General features: G+C 39.0%; 1 protein-coding gene across 9 annotated transcripts in view; it reads left to right on the top strand.

The window, feature by feature from the left end:
• The window catches only part of Tmem45a (transmembrane protein 45A), a 63,496-nt gene extending 45,870 nt beyond the window's left edge, over positions 1 to 17,626 (top strand). For 8 of the 9 annotated variants that reach the window (XM_070028730.1, XM_070028732.1, XM_070028729.1 and 5 more), the window contains 5 exons: positions 558 to 750; positions 2,812 to 3,018; positions 4,710 to 4,894; positions 11,687 to 11,832; positions 17,133 to 17,626. In XM_070028730.1, coding sequence (XP_069884831.1) covers positions 561 to 750; positions 2,812 to 3,018; positions 4,710 to 4,894; positions 11,687 to 11,832; positions 17,133 to 17,226 — 822 coding nt within the window. In that variant the 5' untranslated portion in view covers positions 558 to 560 and the 3' untranslated portion in view covers positions 17,227 to 17,626. The remainder of the gene's footprint in view (positions 1 to 557; positions 751 to 2,811; positions 3,019 to 4,709; positions 4,895 to 11,686; positions 11,833 to 17,132) is intronic. The other variant, XM_070028738.1, reaches the window with a different exon arrangement.
• The last annotated feature ends 5,304 nt before the right edge of the window (positions 17,627 to 22,930 follow it).

The raw sequence follows: 22,930 nt of genomic DNA, 5'->3' as shown, positions 1-22,930 counted from the left end.
TCCCCAAGGTCCAGTACATGTACACACACACACACACACACACACACACACACACACACACACACACACACACACACACACACACACACACACACACACTCTTACAGGCAATTTCATGTCATTCAAAGCTTTAAACACAGATGTCAAATTTTCATATTATATTTCTTTTAAGTATGGTTAAGGAGCAAGTGCATTGTGAAACACTATTTTTTATAAGAAATCATTTTGAGCTCTGTGTTAAAAATAAGAAACTTTTTACTAAATAATTGTGAGATATGGGAAAGTTATTTTACTTCTTTAGCCTTGTACCTCGATTGAAAATGGAATAATAACCTTTCACTCATAGGTGATAAATCCCTTGTAAAACACCTGACACAATGCCTAAAATATATGATAAGTGTTCAATGAATGCCATCTATTTTCTTTTTTTGGCATTCTTGATATTGGAGTAAGATCTACAAGGTTCCCAAAAGTTAGTATACTCTCTGGGGACAAAGGACATTTTGGCCAGACTCTAGAAATGAATACCTATCTAATGCATACTCTTATCTTTGTAGGTCATGGGGAGTTTCAGAGGTCATGCCCTCCCTGGAACTTACTTCTTTCTCATGAGTTTTTGGTGGAGCACCAAATCTATTCTGAAATATGTCTCCAAAAAGCAGAAGCGGACCTGCTATCCTGGCTCCAAAGCATCATTCCAACGAATAGAACTTGTGGAGGGAATTGTAATAATCTTCATGGCTCTGAGTGGTGAGTGGACCATTTCTGTTTTCTCTTCTCCTTTTGAGTGTTTTCATGAGCACAAAGAAGAGTCACTATAAAATCAAGCTGTGTTAAAATGAACTTTGTATTAAAAATATGTCTTGGCCAGGCCCTGGTTGTGGATGCCTGTAATCCTAAGTACTCAGGAGGCTGGGATCTGAGGATTCATTGCAGCTTGAAGCCAGTCTGGGGAAGAAAGTCTAGAAACTCTCTAATGAGCTACTCAGAAAAAGCTGGAGGTGGTTCTGTGGTGACATAATAGAGCGCTACCACTTCTGAATCTCAGGGACAACACCCAAGTCCTGAATTCAAGCCCCAGAATTGGCACCAAAAAAAAAGGTGTAATACATATTCTAATTGTAATTGTCTTCTGATATAATGTGGTACAGTTCTTGTGTAAATAAGAACTTAGTCCTACATACTCCCTTAGCACTTAACCATAGTACTTAATTTGCCTACCCAGTCAAGGTGAATTAGATTTTAAAATTGGTTAGAGCCTCTGAAACACTTTCATAACAACTGTTCTGATCTCTGAAAGAATAGACCCTATTAGAAACCACTTCTCAAAACACCAAAATGATTAAATTATTGTGGTGATGCTTTTCTGGTAAATCACTGCAGACAGGCTGGGGAGGAGTCGGAGTGGAGGAGGATAGTGCCTCATGCACTTGTCTTTCTCTCTTGTTTTCTGACCTGGAGAAGGAAGTGAGGATTTCATTACCTTTAGAAACTCTAGGAATGCATTCTGTATTTGTTAGTGTTCCACTCAGGCCTCTTCTTTGTTAAATGTAAAATTTCCCACATTTACATTCATTTTTCTCTCATGTTTTATTGATAGAGGTAGGTCTTTGACCATCAAATTACAGAGCAAAGCCAGGCACTGGTGGCTTATGCTTGTAATCCTAGGTACTCAGGAAGTTGAGTTTAAAGCCAGCCAGGCAGGAAAGTCTGTGAGCCTCTTATCTCCAATTAACCACCAGAAAACCTGAAGTGACACTATTGCTCAAAGTGGTAGAGCACTAGCCTTGAGCAAAAGAGCTCAGGGACAGCACCCAGGTCCCAAGTTCAATAAAATAAAATAACTACAGCACAACTATTTCCAAAGAAAAGAACTTCTTTACCAAATAGTATAGGTTAATAAGCAAGGTATCATCTCTAAGGAAATCAAATTGTTTTTATTGTTGTTGTTGTTGTTTTTGGTTGGTTGTGGGGCTTGAATTCAGGGTCAGGACAATGTCCCAAGCCACTTTGTGCTCAAGGCTAAAGCTCTACCATTTGAGCCACAGTGCCACTTCCAGGTTTGTGTTTGTTTGTTTTTGTTGGTTGTGGGGCTTGAATTCTGGGCCTGGGCACTGTCCCTGCGCTCTTCAACTCAAGGATAGCACCCTACCACTTGAGCCACAGCACCACTTCTGGTTTTCTAGTTGTTTATAGGAGATAAGAGTCTCATGGACTTTCCTACCCTGGCTGGCATTGAACTATGATCCTCAGATCTCAGCCTCCTGAGTAGCTAGGATTACAGGTGTGAGCCACCTGGCTAAACTTTTGTATAACTGACTAGATCATATGCTGTTATTTGTCTGCGTCTTCTCAGTTATTCTTCACTGAGAAAAACCTGAACTCCTAGTGTATTTGATGGGTACTAAGGACAACTTCTTGTTTTGTGGTAGCTTAAAACATGTAATATCTAGAGGAAAAAATAATCCATCCTTTATAGACTGATCTCCTAAATTTAGACCCCCAAATCAGACAGGATTTACTTTAGTAATTACAACAGACAGTTGAACTAACATTATAATCATTGATCATTTGAGATAATGATTTGACTCTATTGGTGATATGATTGTTTTGACTAAGATTTTTTTACCCAGACAGACAGCATCTGAACTAAAATATATCTGAAGTGTTTGTACTAGACTGTTAGAGAATGGTTCAGAAAGAGGGATCAACCTGTAAGAGGATAGTAGATTGTAATAGATAATGAATAAATGTCCTTGCATATTCATGAATACTAGAAAAGTTTATGGAGAGGGTTGTCTTTCTCTACAGGCATAGGTGGGGAACAGTTTCTTAATGGAGGACCATCCCTGATCTTATATAAAGAAGGCCAGTGGAACCAACTTGATGGCTGGCATCACTGTACCATGTATTTCTTCTTTGGATTGATGGGTGTTTCCAAAATCTTATGTTCCACCATTAATTCACTTCCAGGCTCCTTAGTGAAGTTAATGATGTCAAATGCCTTATTTGTGGAGGGTAAGTATGAGTGATGTTTTCATTTTTTCCTCCTGTAATTTTCTCTATTAATGAGATTCATGTAACCCTTTACAATAATGTGTCTTTGGGTTAAGGTACAGTCTTGCTTGACAAGGCCATATACCTAGGCCATCGTGAAATATTTGGGTGTCCTAGCAGCATGCCAAAGGTTTTCCTTGCATTAGTAGAACTGGGCCAGCACAAATTATTCAATGTGCTTTTCCCCCTGCTTTATATTTGTCTCAAAGAATCACCAACAATGTTTACTACTGTCTTGCTTGTCCTGGTTATTACCATTTTCACTTTTGACAGTGAAAACTGAAGTCAGAGCAGTGGAGCATTGGAACGGGCAACTGCTCATGGCAGAACATGTTCCAGCATCTGCTTGCTGGCTTCCAGAATACTGGCATCACAAGACAATCTCAATATGTGATAAGCAGGGTCCAAAAAGTTCAGTCACATAAAAACATGAGGTCCTTAATTTGGAGAAATTCAAGAAAACAAAGTTTCATTCAGTTGTTTTTCCAGATTATGGTTGGAAGGAAATAGAAAACATGGAGTGATAAATGATTTGCTTCCATTTATTGTACACTCAAGAAATTGACTGATTTCAGAACTGTAAAATCCCAAATGATCAGGACGCAGTCTCCTCCCACTTGATCCCCTTTCCTTGTCCCTCATCCAAAGATAGGAATATTTTTCTGTACCTCTTTGAGATAAAGGTCTAGATAGCAAGGTTTCATGATCTCAGGGTGTTACTGTTCTTTTCATGAGTATCTTTTCCTCTTCACCTAAATGAAAACAATGAAGATGAATTTAAATCTATTTATAGAATTTGAAAAAATGAAGTGGGTACTACTGCTTGGACACTTCTCGAGAGTTTTGTTCAAGGTCTACCTTATGACGTATGTGCACATTTATTTCATTGTATAAAATTCCTTCAGTCAAGCCTTCATTTTATATTTATTCATTTGTATATTCACAATAATTATAGCTCCCTTGTCCTGTCATAGATATTACTCATTAGCCTATGTAGAGGATGCTTAGAAATACAGTTTAAAGTATCTTTTTTTTTTTTTTTTGGTTGGTCGTGGGGCTTGAAGGGCTTGAATTCTGGGCCTGGGTGCTGTCCTTGAGCTCTTCTGGTCAAGGCAAGTGCTCTACCACTTGAGCCACAGCACCACTTCAGGTTTTCTCTTGGTTAATTGGAGATAAGAGTCTCAGACTTTTCCTGCCTGAGCTGGCTTTGAACTGTGATCCTCAGATCTCAGCCTCCTGAGTAGCTAGGATTACAGGCATGAGCCATTGGCACCTGGCTAAAATGTCATTTTGTGTTAGAGGAGAGAAAAATGTTGGGGGAAGGGAAAAGGAGAGCTGAATTCCAAAGATTTCATTCTTTTTTTGTTAGTTTGAGACTGGAACTCAAACTCAGCATCTGATCCTTTTGCTCGTTGGCTGGTGCTCTGCCACTTGAGCCATGCCTCTAACTCCTCTATCCCAAGGACAGCATTCTAAAGGGCAATCATGACTCCTCAAATGCCAAAGTTCATTGCTGTGGGAATCAGAGGAAAACTTTTTGAGCACTTATATACATGTGTACGATTCTGTGGACAGACTATGCGAGAGAAGCAATGGGTAGCATGTGATTCTATGGAGGAAAAAAAGACAAATTATTTTCCTCCCTCTATCAGGTTTTATCTTTTACAACCACACTCATGGCCGAGAAATGCTAGACATCTTTGTACACCAGATACTGTGCTTGGTCGTCCTTTTGGCAGGAATAGTTTCCTTCCTGGAGTTCCTCACAAAGAATAATGTATTGCTGGAGCTTCTGAGGTCAAGTCTCCTCATGCTACAAGGGACCTGGTTCTGGCAGGTAGGTTGGAGCCTTCAGCTAATACCTAGTATTTCTATCTCCTTATTTGACGGTGTACTTTAACTTGACTCATGAGACTTTCATCCAGTAGTTCTCTGAGAGTTGATGTCCTTCAAGTGGCTCAGAGGCCTTGATGGGGACATGGTCAAAGTAGATGGAGGAAGAAGGTTGTTCACATTTTAATCATACAACTAACTGTCCTTTTCCCTTTCCCTGTAGGAAATCTCATTTATGCCTTTAGTTGGAAGCAATTCTTGACCCTCAAGAAGCTTAATCACCTGATGGGTAGTAGATTCTAGAAACACATGGAAATCAAGAAAGAGAAGAAACTGTTATTTATTGAGAAATAACATTTTGGGCTATTATATTAGATTTTTATATATACCTTATTTTGCTGTGTTCTTACGCCAAGTCAGAAATTAGGTACTATCATTTCTAATTTACTGTAGGAAAATCCAAAGAGAAAAGTTACTCTCCCAGGCACAATCAGTAATAGATAAAAACTCTAAAACTGAACATGTTAACCACAACACCTATAATCTTTCAATTTTTTATGTTAACTCTCTACCCTTAATGTGTTGCTATTAATTCTAATCAATGAACATCTGAAACTGTTAAATCATAATGTCATATACATTTATAGATGTAACTGCCAAAGGAAATCCACACAGTTAGTCAATCCCTGTCAAAATCTCATCTCTGTTCATTCTTTATAGAGATAGAAAAAACAATCCTAAAATTCATGTGGAAGCACAAAAGACCCTGGCTAGCCAAAGAACTCTTGAGCAAAATAAACAATGCTGAAGGCATCAACAATACCAGACTTCAAATTATACTGCAGAGCCATACTAACAAAAACATAATGGTACACTGGCACAAAAACAGACAGAAAACTAGGATAGAATATAAGATCCAGAATAAGCCCAAGCAAGACTGTCACGTGTTTCTTGAGAAAGTGGCCAAGAACATATACATTGCAAAAAAGCTTCTTTAACAAGTAGTGCTGAAAATGGGATATCCATCGGTAGAAGACTAAAACTCAAATTCAGAATGGAAAAATAGTGTTTTCATTTCCCCAAAAGCTTTTCTAAGGCATTTCTGTGAGCTTAATATTTTTGGGCATAAATCTTTAATTACCTGGAAGCTTTTCATCTCCTCAAATGTCTAGATTAGTTTCCTGTTTGACTTAGCAGTCAGCCTAAATACTGTCTGGAGACAAAGAAAAATGAACATACTCTAGCAATGCAAACATGCTTATGGGAAATGACAGTTTAGCCCTGTTAACTGCCTGTTTTTCCATTTATCTGAAACCCAAATCCAAATATGTAGAAACCTACTTGAATTTATTATGTTTTCATGGTTTATTGATTATAGTTATGGTCACAATTCTGTCTGAAGTGACTTTTTTTTTGTCAGTCGTGGGGCTTGAACTCTGGGCCTGGGTACTGTCCCTCAGCTCTTCAGCTCAAGGCAAGTGCTCTACCACTTAAGCCACAGCGCCACTTCAGGCTTTTTCTGCTTATGTGGTGCTGAGGAATCAAACCCAGGCCTCATGCATGCCAGGCAAGCGCTCTACCACTGAGCCAGCCCATGAAGTGACTTTTTTTAAACCTTGCTTTTTCTTTCACCGTTTCTCTTTACTTGACCAATAATAGTGCATCAATTATGTGCAGATCTATTAATGACACACTGCCTCCTGGAGCCATGTGTAGGACATGTAACTGAAAGAGGCTGTTTTCAATTTAATTTAATTTTTATATTTTTGTCAGTCATGGGACTTGAACTCAGGGCCTGGGTGCTGTCCCTGAGCTTTTTCTGGTAGTTAATTGAGGATGAGAATTTCACAGACTTTCCTGCCTGGCCAGGCTTTGAACCACAATCAGCTTCCTGAGTAGCTCAGATTATAGTCTTTCCTCACTATACAGTGGTTCACTTATTGAGGCTTCACTGTATTTCAGATTTTAAAAAACAAAATATATATCTAATTCTATATCACAGAGTTTTTGCTCTGTCATGGGATTTTGCAATATAGGTATAAGGTATTTATATAATATTTACCATTTTAATGATTTTTTGCCTAAACAATAATAATATCAAATATTAAAATGTTAATTAAGGTTAATAAGAGAGTGGGAAAGGTCTATAGGAGAGTGGGAAGAGCCTTACACTATATATAAATAAGAAAATAAAGATAATGCTGCAACTTTATATATATTCACCTATCATAGGGGTCTCTGGAATGTAACTCCCATGCTAAGTGAAGAATTTCTGTATAAAGGGATGAGCCATTGCCACCCAGCTCAGACCATTTTTTAATAATTGAAATTTAAATGATTGTGTAATATGTACACAGATGGAGAATTGCCCTCCAAACTTATAAAAACATCTTTGGATTTTTTTCCCCCTGAGCCTTATTACATTTAATAATGTTTTCTTATGGGGTATAGTAGTATAAGCCTGTAATACCAGCACTTTGGAGGCTGAGGCTGGAGGATTGTGAATTAAAGGTCAGCTTGGACTACACAGGAAGACCCTTTCACAAAGTCAAAGACACAAAACTTTTCTTCAATAACTTATCCATAATTTAGAAAAGAAAAAGAAAGTACATCAATGTCCCCTTGTTCCTTGAGTCAGGCTTTTCTTCTGTTTCTGTGTAGGAGAATATTTCAAAAACTAACTTGTATTTTGTCTGAGCCTTTTCTCATTCTCCTTTACAAAGGAGACAGAGACAGTCGGGGAAGAAGGAAACTGTTCCTGCTGTCTTGGCTTCTTGTTATTCTCTACCTACCTCCCTAGCCCAGGTATTTTTCCTCTGACGGATATCTCTTCAGCCCAAATGAAAATGAAACCTTTCTTACCTTTAAGAAAAATGAAGTTTTATTTGAAAATGAAAGAAAAAAGTAGCAGTGGCGTGAAATGATAGATCAAACACTTGTTTGGGCTTATAGTGTTGCAATACATGGTTAGATAGATAATAAGATAATATGAAACTCAGGTTGTAAACTATACATAGATCGTATCATTATTTGTTATGGAAATGTGATACTAATGAAGCTCAGACTAATTGAAACAGATATGGGTGACATACAAGCTATCACAAGAAAATATTATTTTATAGGTCTTTTTTCTTGTAATTTTATGTTAAAAAGCAAATTAGGAATAGTTCATAAAGGCACAGTGGCAGATTTTTATATTATCTTTGTATTGAAATAATGATCGAGTGACTTGTGACAGTTTCTGGCCCTTAGTATGAGACTTCAGCTTCCTTTATGGTTTTGTGGTTAAGATGACTATGGGATGTTTCTGTGGGCTTAAGTGTGGTCTCTACAACTGACTATTCATAGGCTTTACAGTCATCCTCACTCAATATTTATCTTTCAATACTGTGGGTTCCAATGAGACAGCAGGAAGCAATCACAGTTTTTCTTTTTCCAGTGAAAAACAGTAAAAAGGGCTGGGAACATGGCTCAGCAGTAGAGTGCTTGCCTTGCATGCATGAGGCCATGGGTTCAATTCCTCAGCACCATATAATCAGAAACAGCCAGAAGTAGCACTGTGACTCAAGTGGTAGCACACTTGCCTTGAGCTGAAAAGCTGAGGGGCAGTGCCCAGGCCTAGAGTTCAAGCCCCACAACCAACCAAAAAAAAAAAAAAAAAAAAAGCTTGGGAGAATTGAAGATGACCGATGGAGGTTACTTTAGCGAATTTATTTTGGAAGCTTCAAAAAGCACTTATGAATATGGCATGTACCGAATAGCCTCAGTATTAGCATTTTAACTTTACCTCATTAGTCATATGAATCACCACATAAATGGAAATATCTCACAGGAATATTGAGAAAAATAGATGTCATTACTTGAAAATTTACTTTGCCCTGAGGAGAGGGTGGCTAATTCTAGAGGAAGAGGGCAAGGAAGCTTCCAGGGACAAGTGAAGTCGTTAGGATTTGAAGCGTAGATGAGTGTCACTAATGTATCCAGGCTTGAGGTTCATCAGGGCAAGTGATACTCTTCTGTTATTTTAGTCATACTTGCTATGTTAGTTTCTTAAGCCTGAAATAACAAATTCCCTCAAGCTGGAAAGTTAACAGAAATGTATTCTTTCCCTGGAGACCAAATATAAAATACACAAAAGCAAGGTATTTATGAGATTGAATCCTTTATTTATTTATTTTTTGATGGTAAGAAAACTTGGCAGAGCTTTAGTGAGTAAGTTAACAAGTGGACAGACAAAAAGCAGATAAGCAGACAAACAGAAGGGCAGTGGCATACTCTAACAGAGTGTGGGTGTTCTCAAAGGGAGATAGAGCCAGACACTGATGTTGATTCCTTCTTAAGAGCCCAGAAAAGAATCTGTGCCTTGATATCCTTCTGGTTTGCTTTGTGTTCCTAGTTTGTGTGTGTGTGTGTGTGTGTGTGTGTGTGTGTGTGTGTGTGTGTGTGTGTGTGTGTGTGTGTGTGTGTGTGTGAACTCAGGGTCTGTCACTTGCTAGACAAGCACCACTTGAGCCACATCCCCAATCCCTTGTTCCTGAATTGTCATCCTTCATTCTTAGGAGGCTGAGACATTGGATTGGATTAGAGTTTGTTTACAGGTACAAAGATGGTATTTTACTGGGGGCTAATACTGGCACCATCCAATAAGATGGTCACATCTGTTTGCCCTCTATTTGGGAACTAGAACATACCATTTTTCAAGCAAGGTTGGGTGGATTATGTTGATGACACTAGAGAAGCATTGGTGGGACCTAAAACGGAGAATCTGGCGGCAGGTCTGTGTTGGTAAGCTTTTCCCTGTCTAACAAAATATCATGCATAAACCAAAGCTGCCAATGCTTATTTAGGGGTAAGGAGGTGAGCGATTTCTGTCTGTGAGTACTTGGTCCTGTTGCGGTGGGCCTGTGGTGATGCAGAACTGCACGGCAGAAGCATGCCAAGAAAATGATTCTCATGTTGGCCTAGAAGCAGAGACAGGAGGGGCCAAAATCTTAGTATTTTTCTCAAAGGTGTGTCTCCAGGTACCTCAGTTCCTTCCCTCTGTTCTTGTCCCTTTAAAAAGTTTTGCCAGCTTCCCTAGCACTAGTAGCTTGGAACAACATTGAAGAACTATAAGGGTTGTGGAAAGGAAACCTCCATGTGGTTCAGGCAGGGGAGAGTTATTAAAACCAAAGCACCAGCCTGCACCAGATGTAGATGTGCAGAGAGGGAACTAATGACAGAGATTAAATAGGGGAAGGCATGGCTCTAGGGGTTATGATAACCTCAGGGACTTCCCACTGACTGAAGGAGGAGAGACTGGAGTGGATGAGGAAGTGACCTCAGAGCCTGTCTCTGGTCCCTTTCTTTCTCCCTCGTCCTCTTTCTCTCTCCCCTGGCAACCACAAAAGGAGCAGCCATCACGTACCTCATATTCCTTTTATGATGTTCTGCTTTACGGCAGCCCCAGACACAACAGAGTCAAATGACCAGGGACTGATGCCTTTAAACCTGTGAGCCTGAATAGACATTTTAAGTTGTTTTTCTCAGTTAATTTCATCACAGTAATGGACAGTTGACTAATTTAGGATGGAGGATCAGTATCAGGTACTTTTTAAAGTTTCCTGTCTCTATAAAGTACACAGCAAATGCATGTTGATTCCTGGGATAGAAAGAAGGACATTAGCAAATATGATTGGAAAATGCTGGGACTACATTTCCTCAATAAACAAGACAAACAGGGTCAGCCATAAATAGAAATGTTGGTCTACCTCTGTTCACTTGGTCAGACAGATCATCTTAGTGTCAAAGTGATGGAGAATATATGTTTCAATCCATGTTTTCCTATTGGTCATCCGGGTCTAATATGGCCAGAAATTTCTATTCTTACTAAAAAGCTTAGACTGTAGACTTTTGAGTAATGTTCTCTAATTTTTTAAGTGTTGACAACTTCAAATTATATTTTTTAAAGTGTGCAGGTGAGTCAACATGTAACTATGAAGTAGGCGTGGGCTCGGAGACTGCCAGTTTCTAAACTGTATGTTGATGTTCAGTTTTTTCATTTGTTTTCTATTTTTGAGGTGAGGTCTCAATATATTTTCCAAGATGACCTTGAGGTTATAGGATCAAGTGATTTTCCTACCTCAGCCTCCTGAGTAACTGGGACCCTGATACACATCATCTTGTCTGCTGAAATCTGTGTTTTAAGAGGTTACTTTACTGTGTCTTTATGGGATCAAGTTTCATCTTAGTTCATTGTCTAAACCTTATCAGAATGACTGAGGTGACTCAAACTGACCTTCTCTCATAGTTTCCCACATGGAAAGAATCTGTGGGGAAAGACAGCATAGTTAGAAGAAAAAACAAAAATTTTAGAGCCAGAGAATCCTGTCTTAGTCATTCAGCTGTTTTGAATACTGAGGAAGAAGTTACTGAAGGCTCTGAATTCCAGTCTTTACCACTGTGACCTGAGGGATAACAACATCTCCTTGAAGTTGTGAAGTTTAAGGATAACTGTGAAGTTTATATGTATCAGGGAGGGCAAATGGTATTTGGTGTACAACTAGAGGGAACCCATCCAAAAAAGCTCAGAGTCAGATCCTGAGTTCAAGCCTCAGGATCAATAAGTATATATAATATATATTTAAAGTTTGGTAGATACTGTCTTTATTAATTTAACAGAGAGAAAAACCTATTGCGTTTCCTGAGAATATGAGATAATGGAGTCTTCATCATTACCAAACATTTTGAAATGTACCATCTTGGGGAATATGATTGGTTATTTTAATATATGCTTTTTGTTCATTTTAAATCACAGGTTGCTTTTGTTCTGTATCCCCCAAATGGAAGTCCTAAGTGGGATCTGAATGATCATAACAACCGTATGTTTCTCAGCATATGCCTTTGTTGGCATTATGCATTTACCTATATGATCATTGGAGTGAGTTGTGTTTTTGTTACCTGGTAAGTTAATGATTTTTTTTTGGTTCAAAAAATTTCCATTCTCTTGCATGTGTGTGTGCGTGTGTGTGTGTGGTCAGCTTAAAACTTAAAAGGAAATTTTATTCCTTAACTTCCTATAAGAAGGAGTAGCGCACATAGAGCTCCCCTATAACCCAGCAATCCCACTTTTGGGCATTTACCCAAATGGTCAGAAATAAGACCATACTAAAGCTACCAGCACAACTATGTTTATTGCAGCACTATTTACTATAGCTAAGATATGGAACCAATCCAGATGCCCCTCAGTAGATGAATGGATCAAGAAAATATGGTATATATACACAATGGAATTCTATGCCTCCATCAGAAAGAATGACATTTCCCCATTTGTTAGGAAATGGAAAGGTTTGGAAAAAATTATATTAAGTGAAGTAAGCCAGGCCCAAAGAAACATAGGTCCCATGGTTTCCCTTATTTGCAATAACTAGTATATGTTGGAGTCAAGCAGAAAAGGTCAGATAAGTTGATGTTAGGGAAATGAATCCTAAGATATGTATTCAAATGTTTTTTTCTTTCATGCAATTGTTTCTAACTTATTTATAAGATGATTTCTTTGTTGCTTTGTATGTCCCTCCCCCACGGTATAAGCCCTGTTTTCACTGTATTTGATGTTGGTATAATTTGTGGAGGGGAAGGGAAAAACAAATGGTTTAACTAGGGATACAGGTGGACCCATTGCAACAATGAGATATACAAGTCCTTATGTCGAAACAAACTTTACAACTTTGGTGGGGGGGGAGGAAAGGTTAGGTGGAGGGACGGGGGGAGGATGGGATGGGAAGGGTAAACAAAGGAGGAGGGTACAATGCTTGATAAGGAATGTACTTATTATCTTGCTCATGTAATTGTAACCCCTCTGTACAGTATTTTCAATAAATAAAAAAAGGAGTAGCGTAGCAAAAACCTGCCTGCAGACACAGAAATTGCCAGTACAAAGAATATGTGATGGTTTAGAGTCAGAGTAGCTCAACAGTGTCTCTGGCCCACGCATCATCTTGTAATACACTATCTTGTGCCTCTATATCTTCACACAAACACATGTTTCAACCTTATCACTTCTTCATCTGGGAGCCAGATTTTGATCAATCCAGTACATTTTAGTGCCTGGTTAATTTGACATTGGCTCTAATAATTCCAACAGTTGAATGGCATATTTCTTTTATAAGAATCATGTTACAACATTCCATGAACATGTGAGGAACAATATAACAGATTGATGACAATATGCATCGCTAGCTTTGTTGTTTATTATTTCTATGACTTCAACCCAATTACTTAAATACAATGTCTCAGTTTCGCTGTTCATTCATTGAAAATGGGGATGATAATTGGACCAAAATGAGATCAGATCCTTAAAACCCGCTTAAGATATAAGAAGAGCACAAGAAAAATGTTACTGTTGTGTTGTTTTTGTTATCCTCCTCCTCTTCCTTCTCTGCCCCTTTGGTCATATATTTAGGTCATATATTTATGACTAAATTAGAGAGCTAGATCATTAAACTGTAGTGCTACAAATGTAGAAGAAAGGAGAAAGAAGCACTGGAGTAGGCCAGGGTAGGGTCCCTATAATCTAAAGTGATGCCAGATCTTGAAAGATGAGTAGGAATAAAAAAAGGTGATTGTGGTTCTTTAGGAAATTAGTGCCAAACAGCAATGAACTTGGCGTATCCTAATTTCTGGGCATGAATGCTCCAGCACCACAACAGCAGCTCTGATTGAAATGTCTATACCTGCTATAGCCCATGTTCAACAGAGTAGTCACTGGTAACTGAGTATCACATTACTTTTAGTTTATTTGGATATTAATCTATATAGTAGCTATTGTAATTGGCACTATTTATCTAGATTCCTAATATGCTGCAGTTGTTCCTAGGCCTTATAGGGGTTCTTCTGGAAGAAGCTTTCCACTGTGTAAACACGGACCCTACATTGTACCTCCTGTTTTGTGCTTATCTACACCTTAATGTGGAAGCAACTCTGCAAATGGGGCTCTGAACAACAAGAACTGTTCCCTTATCTACCTCCCAGATGTCTCTGTTAGGCTTTGGGTGAGCCCACTTTGATATACAATTGTTTCCTTCCAGGGTTATGTCCTGGTGAGTGCTGAGAAATTCTACCTTCTAATTGCCCGATTTCTAATAGTCCTATTGCATTCTTGGAAAGCATGTGTATGAGTTCCTTAAGACTGGCTATGCCCCTGAGTGAAACTTGACTTCTTCCACTGTTGTTCCAGGCTGAAATCTGGGCCTCGTCTCCTTAGGGGCTGGACAGTCTCCAGGAACAATGCCAGAATTCAAAGACATGCTCTACTTCGTTACAGCTTCCCTCGAGAGCCAAAAGAAGACTACTGTCTCTTCCTATTTCAAAACCCTTCAGATGCCTAATGAGCCTCTTGCCCACTTAGAGTTCTCTAGAATCCAGAGATGCCTTATTTTTCAACTTCTTTGTAAGCCCTACAACCTGTCATTTTTATCTCTTTGACCAGGAAGTTTCTTTTACCTGCCACATTGACATTACCTGCCACATTTAATGTCAATCTCCTCTTTGAAAATGTCTGTAGTTTCTTAGAGGTTTTTTTTTTTTTCTTTCTAAATTTTGAGGGTGTTTTGTTCTCTACCAATCATTTGGAAAACTGTGATTAACAGTTGCAACTAACACATGTGTGAGTTTTATGTGATAGCTAGATTCTGTTCCCTTGTTAAAAAATACTATTTTTATGCCCCCACATCTTCTGGCACACCAATATCATAGGTGCTCAATAAATACTTTTCTATGCTTCAAGAAGTCTATGTTTTAAGTCTCCTGAAATATAGGCCATATTTGTTTGAGAATCCTATTTTGTATGCCTTTTGCTCTGGAACCGTTAGAGTGAAGAGTTCTGTTTTTCTGACCAGTTTATGCTATAAATGTAGGTAATGTCTTAAAGTATCATTAAAATATTCCTTTGTAGTATGATTACACACAGCTCAGCTCACTAAGTCAGTCTTCAATTTCAAACAAAGGAGTCTTGGAATCTACTGGTCAGGGTTGGACCATAGAGTGGTTTTTTTCACCACTCAAATGATCAAATTTGACAAATTACCAGAACTTTGTATCAAAACTTGTTTGACATAGCACAAAAATCACCAAGCAAACACAACTAGGTTATGAAACTACTGCTCCCCATATCCCTGAAAGGGGAGGTTGATTTCTGTAATAATGGTTCAAATATTTCTTAAGCCTAGTCAATGCCCTCTCTCTTAATGATAACAATTCATAGGTGGGTCCTAGTCATTAAAAATGTCATGACATCTTACTGTACCACATCTAAACTCATGTGTTGCAAGGACCATTTCAGTAGTCCCTTCCTATGGTTAGGGGATAGTACACAATCCAGATGGGTTTTAAAGAAGTGATTCATTTGGGCCACTAAAAAGAGCACAATGGAGAAGTTGAAATTCTAGGCTTCTGGCAATTTCCTAAAGGGGGCTCATCATGCCAGTTCCTCTCTTCTTCAGATAGATGAAGAGAACACATTAGAGTAAAAGCACAGATATACTTTGCATTTGAACTCTTCTAGTAACTAGCAATTATTTGCACTTTTAAAAATTTAACAGCCCTCGATCTGTGCCAGGGACCCATTATTGCATGTATAAAACTAAGAAAATCTGGTGGCAGATAGAACTGGTAAAAGTGTCTGAATGTGCCTCAGCAGGGTGGCAGCAGATACAACACAGAGAGAAGGAATAGGGAGCCAATAAGATCTGTGTTAACAATTAATTTGCAATAAGCACCTGTGATTCATTTGATTTTCCCCCAAGTCTGCAGGAATGCAATCAGTGAATTTCATTGCACATGTACTGAAGTTGTGTTATGTGGAGGGAAAAAATGGGACAATCATGTTAAGAAATGACATAAATACTACCAGGCTGTGACTTGTCTCAGGGTATGAGCCGTTCATAAAGACAGTTATCTTGGAAGGCTGAGGATATTGGGAGTAGCATAAATCATAAAACAAACCACCCAACAAACTAATTTGGCAAATGGTTTTGAGGAGCTTTTCTCAGCGGTGAGTCAACAGGTGTTACTGATGCTACTCGGTTACAGCTGGTCATTTGGACAAGTTAATGCTGAGTTTTCAATGCATGAGGATTAATTAGCTTCTGTGACTGAGTGATGTGAAAGCCTGGCAGACTCATTTTGTCAAGTGTGTGCATACCTCTGCTGTGTTTTGACCCAGTCTCTGGCTTGGTTAGGGCAACAAGCAAGCTGAAATCCTTATTCTTATGGAGCTATTATAGATATACAGCATAAGTAAAAGCATGCTATATTGATTGATCGTGACAGGCCAGAACTTTGCCAGAAGAAGGCAATCAGAAGGTAAAGATCAAGATACAGGTAGACTAGAGAAATGTCTCATAAAGTCACAGTGATTTTTTTGATGAGTTGGTTTGTCAGATTTGTTTCCATATTCCCATATATTTCTGAAAGTTTATATTTTGTTGTGGTGGTCACAGTACAATGTCCTCATGATGACCGAGGAGAAAAGCTGTATACTGTTTTTACTAATATTCTTTTCCCCATACATGAGAAGTGGGCAATTTGCTGAGCCCTTCATCATTAAGAAACTTCAGATCTTCCAGCATCAAAAAAAAAATGTCCTCATTACACACCCCAAACCTTCATCTGAGTTTCTCTTAGACTGTGAACACAGTCACAGTTTCTTCTCTGAACTTTTAATTCAATGTGGACAGGGCCACCACATACAGGTGAACAGCCTGTGTACTGCATGAGAGAGTCTCTCTGAAGAGGCAAATAAGGGGCTAAAATCTACCCCACGTAGGACACAGGGGTCTGGCTGGGTAGCCAGCCCTAGGAAGGGATGGCTTCATGCACTGCCTTTATAGGAAAAGATGGGGAAGGTCGTTTGCAACTCACAGGAGGTGTGGTTTTGGCGGAGAAGCTCCATTGTTACCCAGTTTTATCTGGGCTTGCCGCAGCCCATAGAAATGACAGAATTTTTCTTCTGAAGCCCCATTAATCATGTGATTCATTTGAAAGCCACCCATGATCTGTTTACTTAAACTTTGCTTTAGTCTAGAAAATGTTCTGGTTATCCTCAAGGTCAAATAGAAATGATTTTCCTGTTTGCGTCGCTTCCCTCATTTACTGAAATAATCTGGAACTGGTTGCATTATAGGTATACATTGCTCTCTTTTTTTGTTTTTTTTTTTCCCCCCCTTTAGATATATGTAACCAGAGATGTTTTTCTTTTTCCCAAGGTTAGTTAAATGGAGACTTAGGAGACTCTGCCCATCAGAAGTTGGGCTCCTGAAAAATACTGAGCGAGAACAAGAATCAGAAGAAGAGGTGTGATTGTGATGGTCGTTCAGGAGTTCTAGTTCAACCTTATTTCCTTGCTCATGGTTTTATTGCTTGACCTTTTGCTTGGAGAGCAACTGGCTGAGGTTGATATGTACTGTTTGTATTTGCAATTTAGTTCAAGTATTTGAATTCAAATGTTTTCTTTTTACCTTTGAAAATACTTTGGGCAATAAGTTCATTTGGGACATCATTGTATTCAGAAGCAAGAATGACTGTTCGTAAGTCACTCAGAATATGTTTCCAAGGTGCTCAGAATATGAAACATAGTTGTTTGATTTGCCTTACAGAGCTATTGCTACTATTTGTTATTCAGTGAACATGAAAATGTACTTGTTTATCTTTTTTGCCATAGCAGAAAATAAAAGAATGCATATGCCTTGGTGGTTGAAAACTCAGATTCTTGTTTTTGTTCTTAAATGTCACTTTAACCATTACATAATGCAGAAGAACCTGCCTGACATAGAAATGCTTTTATGAGATAGCTGTCTCTGAGTATCTAATTCTCCAGTAGAAAAGTGAACCAGAAGTAGTCTGAAGTGTGTGATTTTTTTTTCTGAGAGGATGAAGGGGCTGACTCTCAAGATGTGTGACTGCAAGGCCACCAAAGTGGTGATGTGATTTCAAAGAGCGGAAGTCATTACCACATAGTATGACCGCCATGCCATCCCCTCTGTTAAAGGAGATGAGAAGTAAAACAAGGAGAAGTCTTTTTTTTTTTTTTTTTTTTTGATCGTTCGTCGGACTTGAACTCTGGGCCTGAGGGCTGTCCCTCAGCTCTTCAGCTCAAGGCTAGCACTCTACTACTTGAGCCACAGCGCCACTTCCGGTTTTCTGGTGGTTTATTGGAGATAAGAGTTTCACAGACTTTCCTGCCCAGGCTGGCTTTGAACCATGATCCTCAGATCTGTCTCTTGAGTAGCTAGGATTACAGGTGTGAGCCACTGGCTCCCGGCTTCAAGAAAAAGTCGTATATAGAACACCTGAGTAAAAAATTCAAAGCCCTTACTCAACTGTGGAATAAGTAACTGTCAGTGCAGTCAAGAAATCTAATTCTTTTTCTACCAATAACCAGCCTCCAGGTCTCTAGTGGTCACCATGTCCTTCTCTCTGAAGTAAGGGACCTGAGCTGACTGAGGGAGCCCTTTCTAGACTGTCACCTTTTATAAGTGGCAACACGGATGCATGTGGATAGCTAATGTAGTACAGTGTTGCACAGAAAGGCAAGTCTCTGCTAGGACAGAAAGAGGGATGGCCTAAAGGTGAAGGAATGGAGACAGTTTTGTGGACCATGGTTGCTGAAACACACACATTCAATTGATAAGGTATGCTGGCATTCCAGAGTACTGACAAGTCCAGAAGCTTCCCTGTCTGGTGTGTATCACAAAGACACCAGACAAAGGAGGTTAGTAGATTCCTTACATCCAAGATCTAGGCAACTTTGTTTTGTGAAGTAAGGTTAGAAAAGAACATATATGGGGATGTCAAATCTTAGTGCATTTTGCCATATGAAAATACTAACATGCCAGTTGGGTGCTAATGGCTCTTTCCTGTATTCTTAGTTAACTTGCATTAGGAAGATTGTTGTTGAGGCCAGCTGAAGCAGAAAATTTCACGAGACCCCTACTCAACCAACAGCTAGGCATGGTGGCTGATATTATATAAGGACTGTGGTTCCAAATCAATGTAGGCAGAAAAGTACTTAAGACTTTGTCTCAGGGGAAGAAGCTGGGTATGATGCAAAACGATTCCAAAGTACCAGAACAAAAAAGCATTGGAGTGTAGAAAAAAAGCTCAAATGGAGATCACCATGCCTAGATTTCATACTACTTTAAGAAAGGAAGAAGGGTGGAGAGAGAGGGAGGGAGGGAGGAGAGAAGCAACAGGCCATGTTCATATGTTCTCTTCCTTGTGTGTCTTTTCTTGTGGGATCTTTTCTAGTCCATCAAGATTCTATAACTTCAAAGGAATGAGCTGGGGATGAACTGCAGTTACTTAAAGCCAGCATTACTGGAATCTATGCCTGATCAAGGAATCCAAGAATAAAGTAGCATGGATCAGATTAAGGCTGGGATTTGGGCAACTGTGAAGTGTACCCCACAGTTCATACCACTCATTTTGCACTCTGTAATCTCTGCACATAGAGAACACAAGGATACTAGATAACTGAGTTCTCAGAAGAGGAACACATGGTTCAAGTCTAAGATCACAATTTGTGCGCTATCTGAATCTAGTCCCCGAAATGAGCCACATACTACAGAAACCTTTTTGTGTTAACTTTATAGTTATACTATTGTATTAGCATTTTAGGTTTTCTATTTTTAATGAAATGACATGAAAATTAATCAATTGTGAGTCAAGCTAAATTGGAGAATCTGGATTATTTTTTACATTCTACTAGGAAGTCTTGAATCAACAAATAGAATTATGGTCAATAGGTTTTCTGGAAAACATGTCAGCTGCTTTATATTTAGGTTTCTCCTTGTTAAAGCAACTTCTTTTTGGAAGACAACGTTGTTGAGAAAAGAAACCCACAGAAGTAGAAGGGGGCAGGGGCTTTGACAGTATTGTACCTGAATCCTATTTATTGTCACATATCAGATGTTCCATCCAGGGTTTTTCCAGCCTTCTCTGCATAGGTAGTGTGCCTTCTTGCATGTAGTCATACTTAATTAACTGTCTTTTTGGACTACTAATGAAAATACAGTGTATCCACCACGTAGTTATGTAATATTGCCTAACTCTTAGGAAATGTCAGCCCTTTCCAGATGTGTCAACTTCCCATGAGATAGGCCTCTTGCAAAAGATCTCTTCCATTCTTCTCTAGAAGAAGAGGAGACAATAAGAAGCACCTGGTACAGAACCCCAATACCTATTTCACCTTGTGAAGTGGTCAGGATACTGTCAAATCTTGGTTTGTAGTGTTCACTGCACCAGTGCCTTCTGCTACAGGAGAAAGAGGAAAGCTTACAGAAGGACATTCTCTCAGGAGGAAGTAGTACTCAAGTACCCTGAGTTAGGATGAAGGAGAGATCACCCCAAAGCCCATTTTGATTTTATTTTATTTAAAAATTTGTTTAAGTATTTCAGCTTTAAATTTAATAATTTGTAAATTTGTTTAAAAATTAAGTATTTATACCCAACTTATCGATAACAAATCAATAAATGAACCACTTGGGATTGAAGAAGAAATTTATTTATTTATTTATTTTTTATTTTCTGGGTCCAGTCATGGGCCGCTGCCCCTCAGCTCTTCAGCTCTTCAGCTCAAGGCTAGCACTCTACCACTTGAGCCACAGTGCCACTTCCGGCTTTTTTCTTTTTGCTTATGTGGTGCTGAGGCCCAGGGCCTCATGCATGCAAGGCAAGCACTCTACCACTGAGCCACCTTCCCAGCCCCTGAAGAAGAAGTTTAAAATTATCTTTTGGCTTCTGACCTTGGTGTATATTTTTTCCACATATATTTCCTATCTGATAGGATATTATTCACATTTATTTCACATCTACTAAAGGTGTTATTCTGATGAATTTTAGGTCACTTTTTTCCCAGTAATCAAACCTACAGCTCCAAGTCTGGTAATTAGTAGTTTTCAACCTATGATGTCTTGAAGCAGGGAGCGCATACACTTGTTGAGTGTGTATATGAATTGTAGGAGGAATTTTATAGTTAAGAACTGTTAAAATGGGAATAAGAATACATCTCTTATCTGAGCTTTATGAAGGTAGGTTTTTGTCTTGTCTTCAAATGTCCTTACAGGGGGGTTTTAAATAAGAAGTTAGAGGTAGAGCCCCAAAGAATCTTTGTTTGATATCCTTTGCCAGAAGCCAAAAAGGTGAACTACCTCCAAACATACAGAAATAAGATTACCCATTAATCCACAGCCTTCATCATTAAGGATGGAATGCAGTCTTATCTGCTTAGAAAACAACCCAGGTTTCCTTTGTCTCTGCGATCTAGTGTAAAATAATATTACACTCATAACTTTGACTCTTTGTGTATTAAACATAGTTCAAATGTGCAATTTTGCTTTCAAATGGCTTTCCCAACACAACCCAATATATTCTCTGCTCCCCAGAATATTTTATATGTTCATACCCTTGTTGTATAAACACCCTCTCTCATATAACTCTCAGCTTAATTCTGAAGGTTCTTTTTTTTTTTTTTTTTGTCAGTCATGGGGCTTGAACTGTGGGCCTGTGGGCCTGGGCGCTGTCCCTGAGCTCTTCAGCTCAAGGCTAGCACTCTACCACTTTGAGCCACAGTGCCACTTCTGGTTTTCTGGTGGTTAATTGGAGATGAGTCCCATAGAGGGGCTGGGAAGGTGGCTCAGTGGTAGAGCGCTTGCCTTGCATGTATGAGGCCCTGGGTTCGATTCCTCAGCACCACATAAGCAAAAAGAAAAAAGCTGGAAGTGGTGCTGTGGCTCAAGTGGTAGAGTGCTAGCCTTGAGCTGAAGAGCTGAGGGACAGTGCCCAGGTCCCACGACTAGACCCCCCCCCAAAAAAAGAGTCTCATGGACTTTCCTTCCCTGGGATGGCTTTGAACCGTCATCCTCAGACCTCAGCCTCCTGAGTAGCTAGGATTGCAGGTGTGAGCCACTGGCGCCCAGCTGAATATTCTTTAAATTACAAATTGAAACTTTTCTCTCCAGCTACTTCATACTCTCTTCTTCTGTTAATAAATTCCCAGAGCTTAGAGCTTCAGACAACATTTTTGGTTCTCAATGTCTAGATACAAATTTCTCCTTCTCCCTATATTATATTTCCTTAAGGGAGACTATACTTCTTTTTTCTTTTGTAGCAACCAAGGAATCTTTCTTGACCTATAGCACTGGACAATGAGCTATAGGCACGGAAAGGAGAGAGGAAGAGCATGGCCAATAAGAGATTTATGTAGGCAAGCACTCGGACCAGTTAGTGACTTCCCCAAGATCTTGCAGTGAATTACCGGTTAAGCCTTGATGAGAAATAAGTCTATCAACACCAGAAATAAGGACTAATGGATGAAGACAGAAGATACTCTAGAACAGAATTCACAGAAGAAAAGACAGCAATGCCTCCCACTAGTGGTACAACAATGAAAAAATATATCATAAGGAAATACAAGATTCAGACACTAAAAGAAACTGGAAATTCAAATGACAAATGGGATCTCAGAAATAGAGAGACAGTTTTAAGTTTAGAAATTTTATATTTTATTTTACTATTATTTTAGTATATTTTTATGAGTCCAATTATGCTTCTAGGTCCCCAAATTAGTACGTGTAAGTCCTAAACCCATGTACCTCAGAATAGAGCCTTGTGTGGAAATAGTCATGTAAATAGTTCAGATGACACCATACTGGATGGAGCAGGGTAGCTCCAATTGAACGTGACAAGTGTCTTTGGATAGAGGGAAATTTAAATGTAGACAGACACATACACGTGAACACAAGAAACACGCAAACACAAAAACAAGGAGGCAGATATCAATATGATCCACATATCCACAAGTCAAGGAAAACCGAAGACTGGCAATGAAAGGCAAGAAATAGATCTTTCCCTTTCACCTTCCCAAGGGGGAGGGTGCTCCAATACTATGGTCATAAGTTTCTCACTTCAGTGCTGTGGAGCAATACATCTCTTTGTTTAGTCGCTCAATTTGCAGTATTTTGTTAACATTTTAGTTTTAAACTTAACATTGTAGACCTCACAATAA

The sequence above is a fragment of the Dipodomys merriami genome, unplaced genomic scaffold (genome assembly GCF_024711535.1).
Source record: "Dipodomys merriami isolate MVZ:Mamm:240054 unplaced genomic scaffold, mDipMer1.0.p SCAF_2, whole genome shotgun sequence".
NCBI classification, from domain to species: Eukaryota; Metazoa; Chordata; class Mammalia; order Rodentia; family Heteromyidae; genus Dipodomys; species Dipodomys merriami.
The sequence above is the reverse complement of the archived record's forward strand: the minus strand, read 5'-3'. Positions and strand labels throughout refer to the sequence as shown.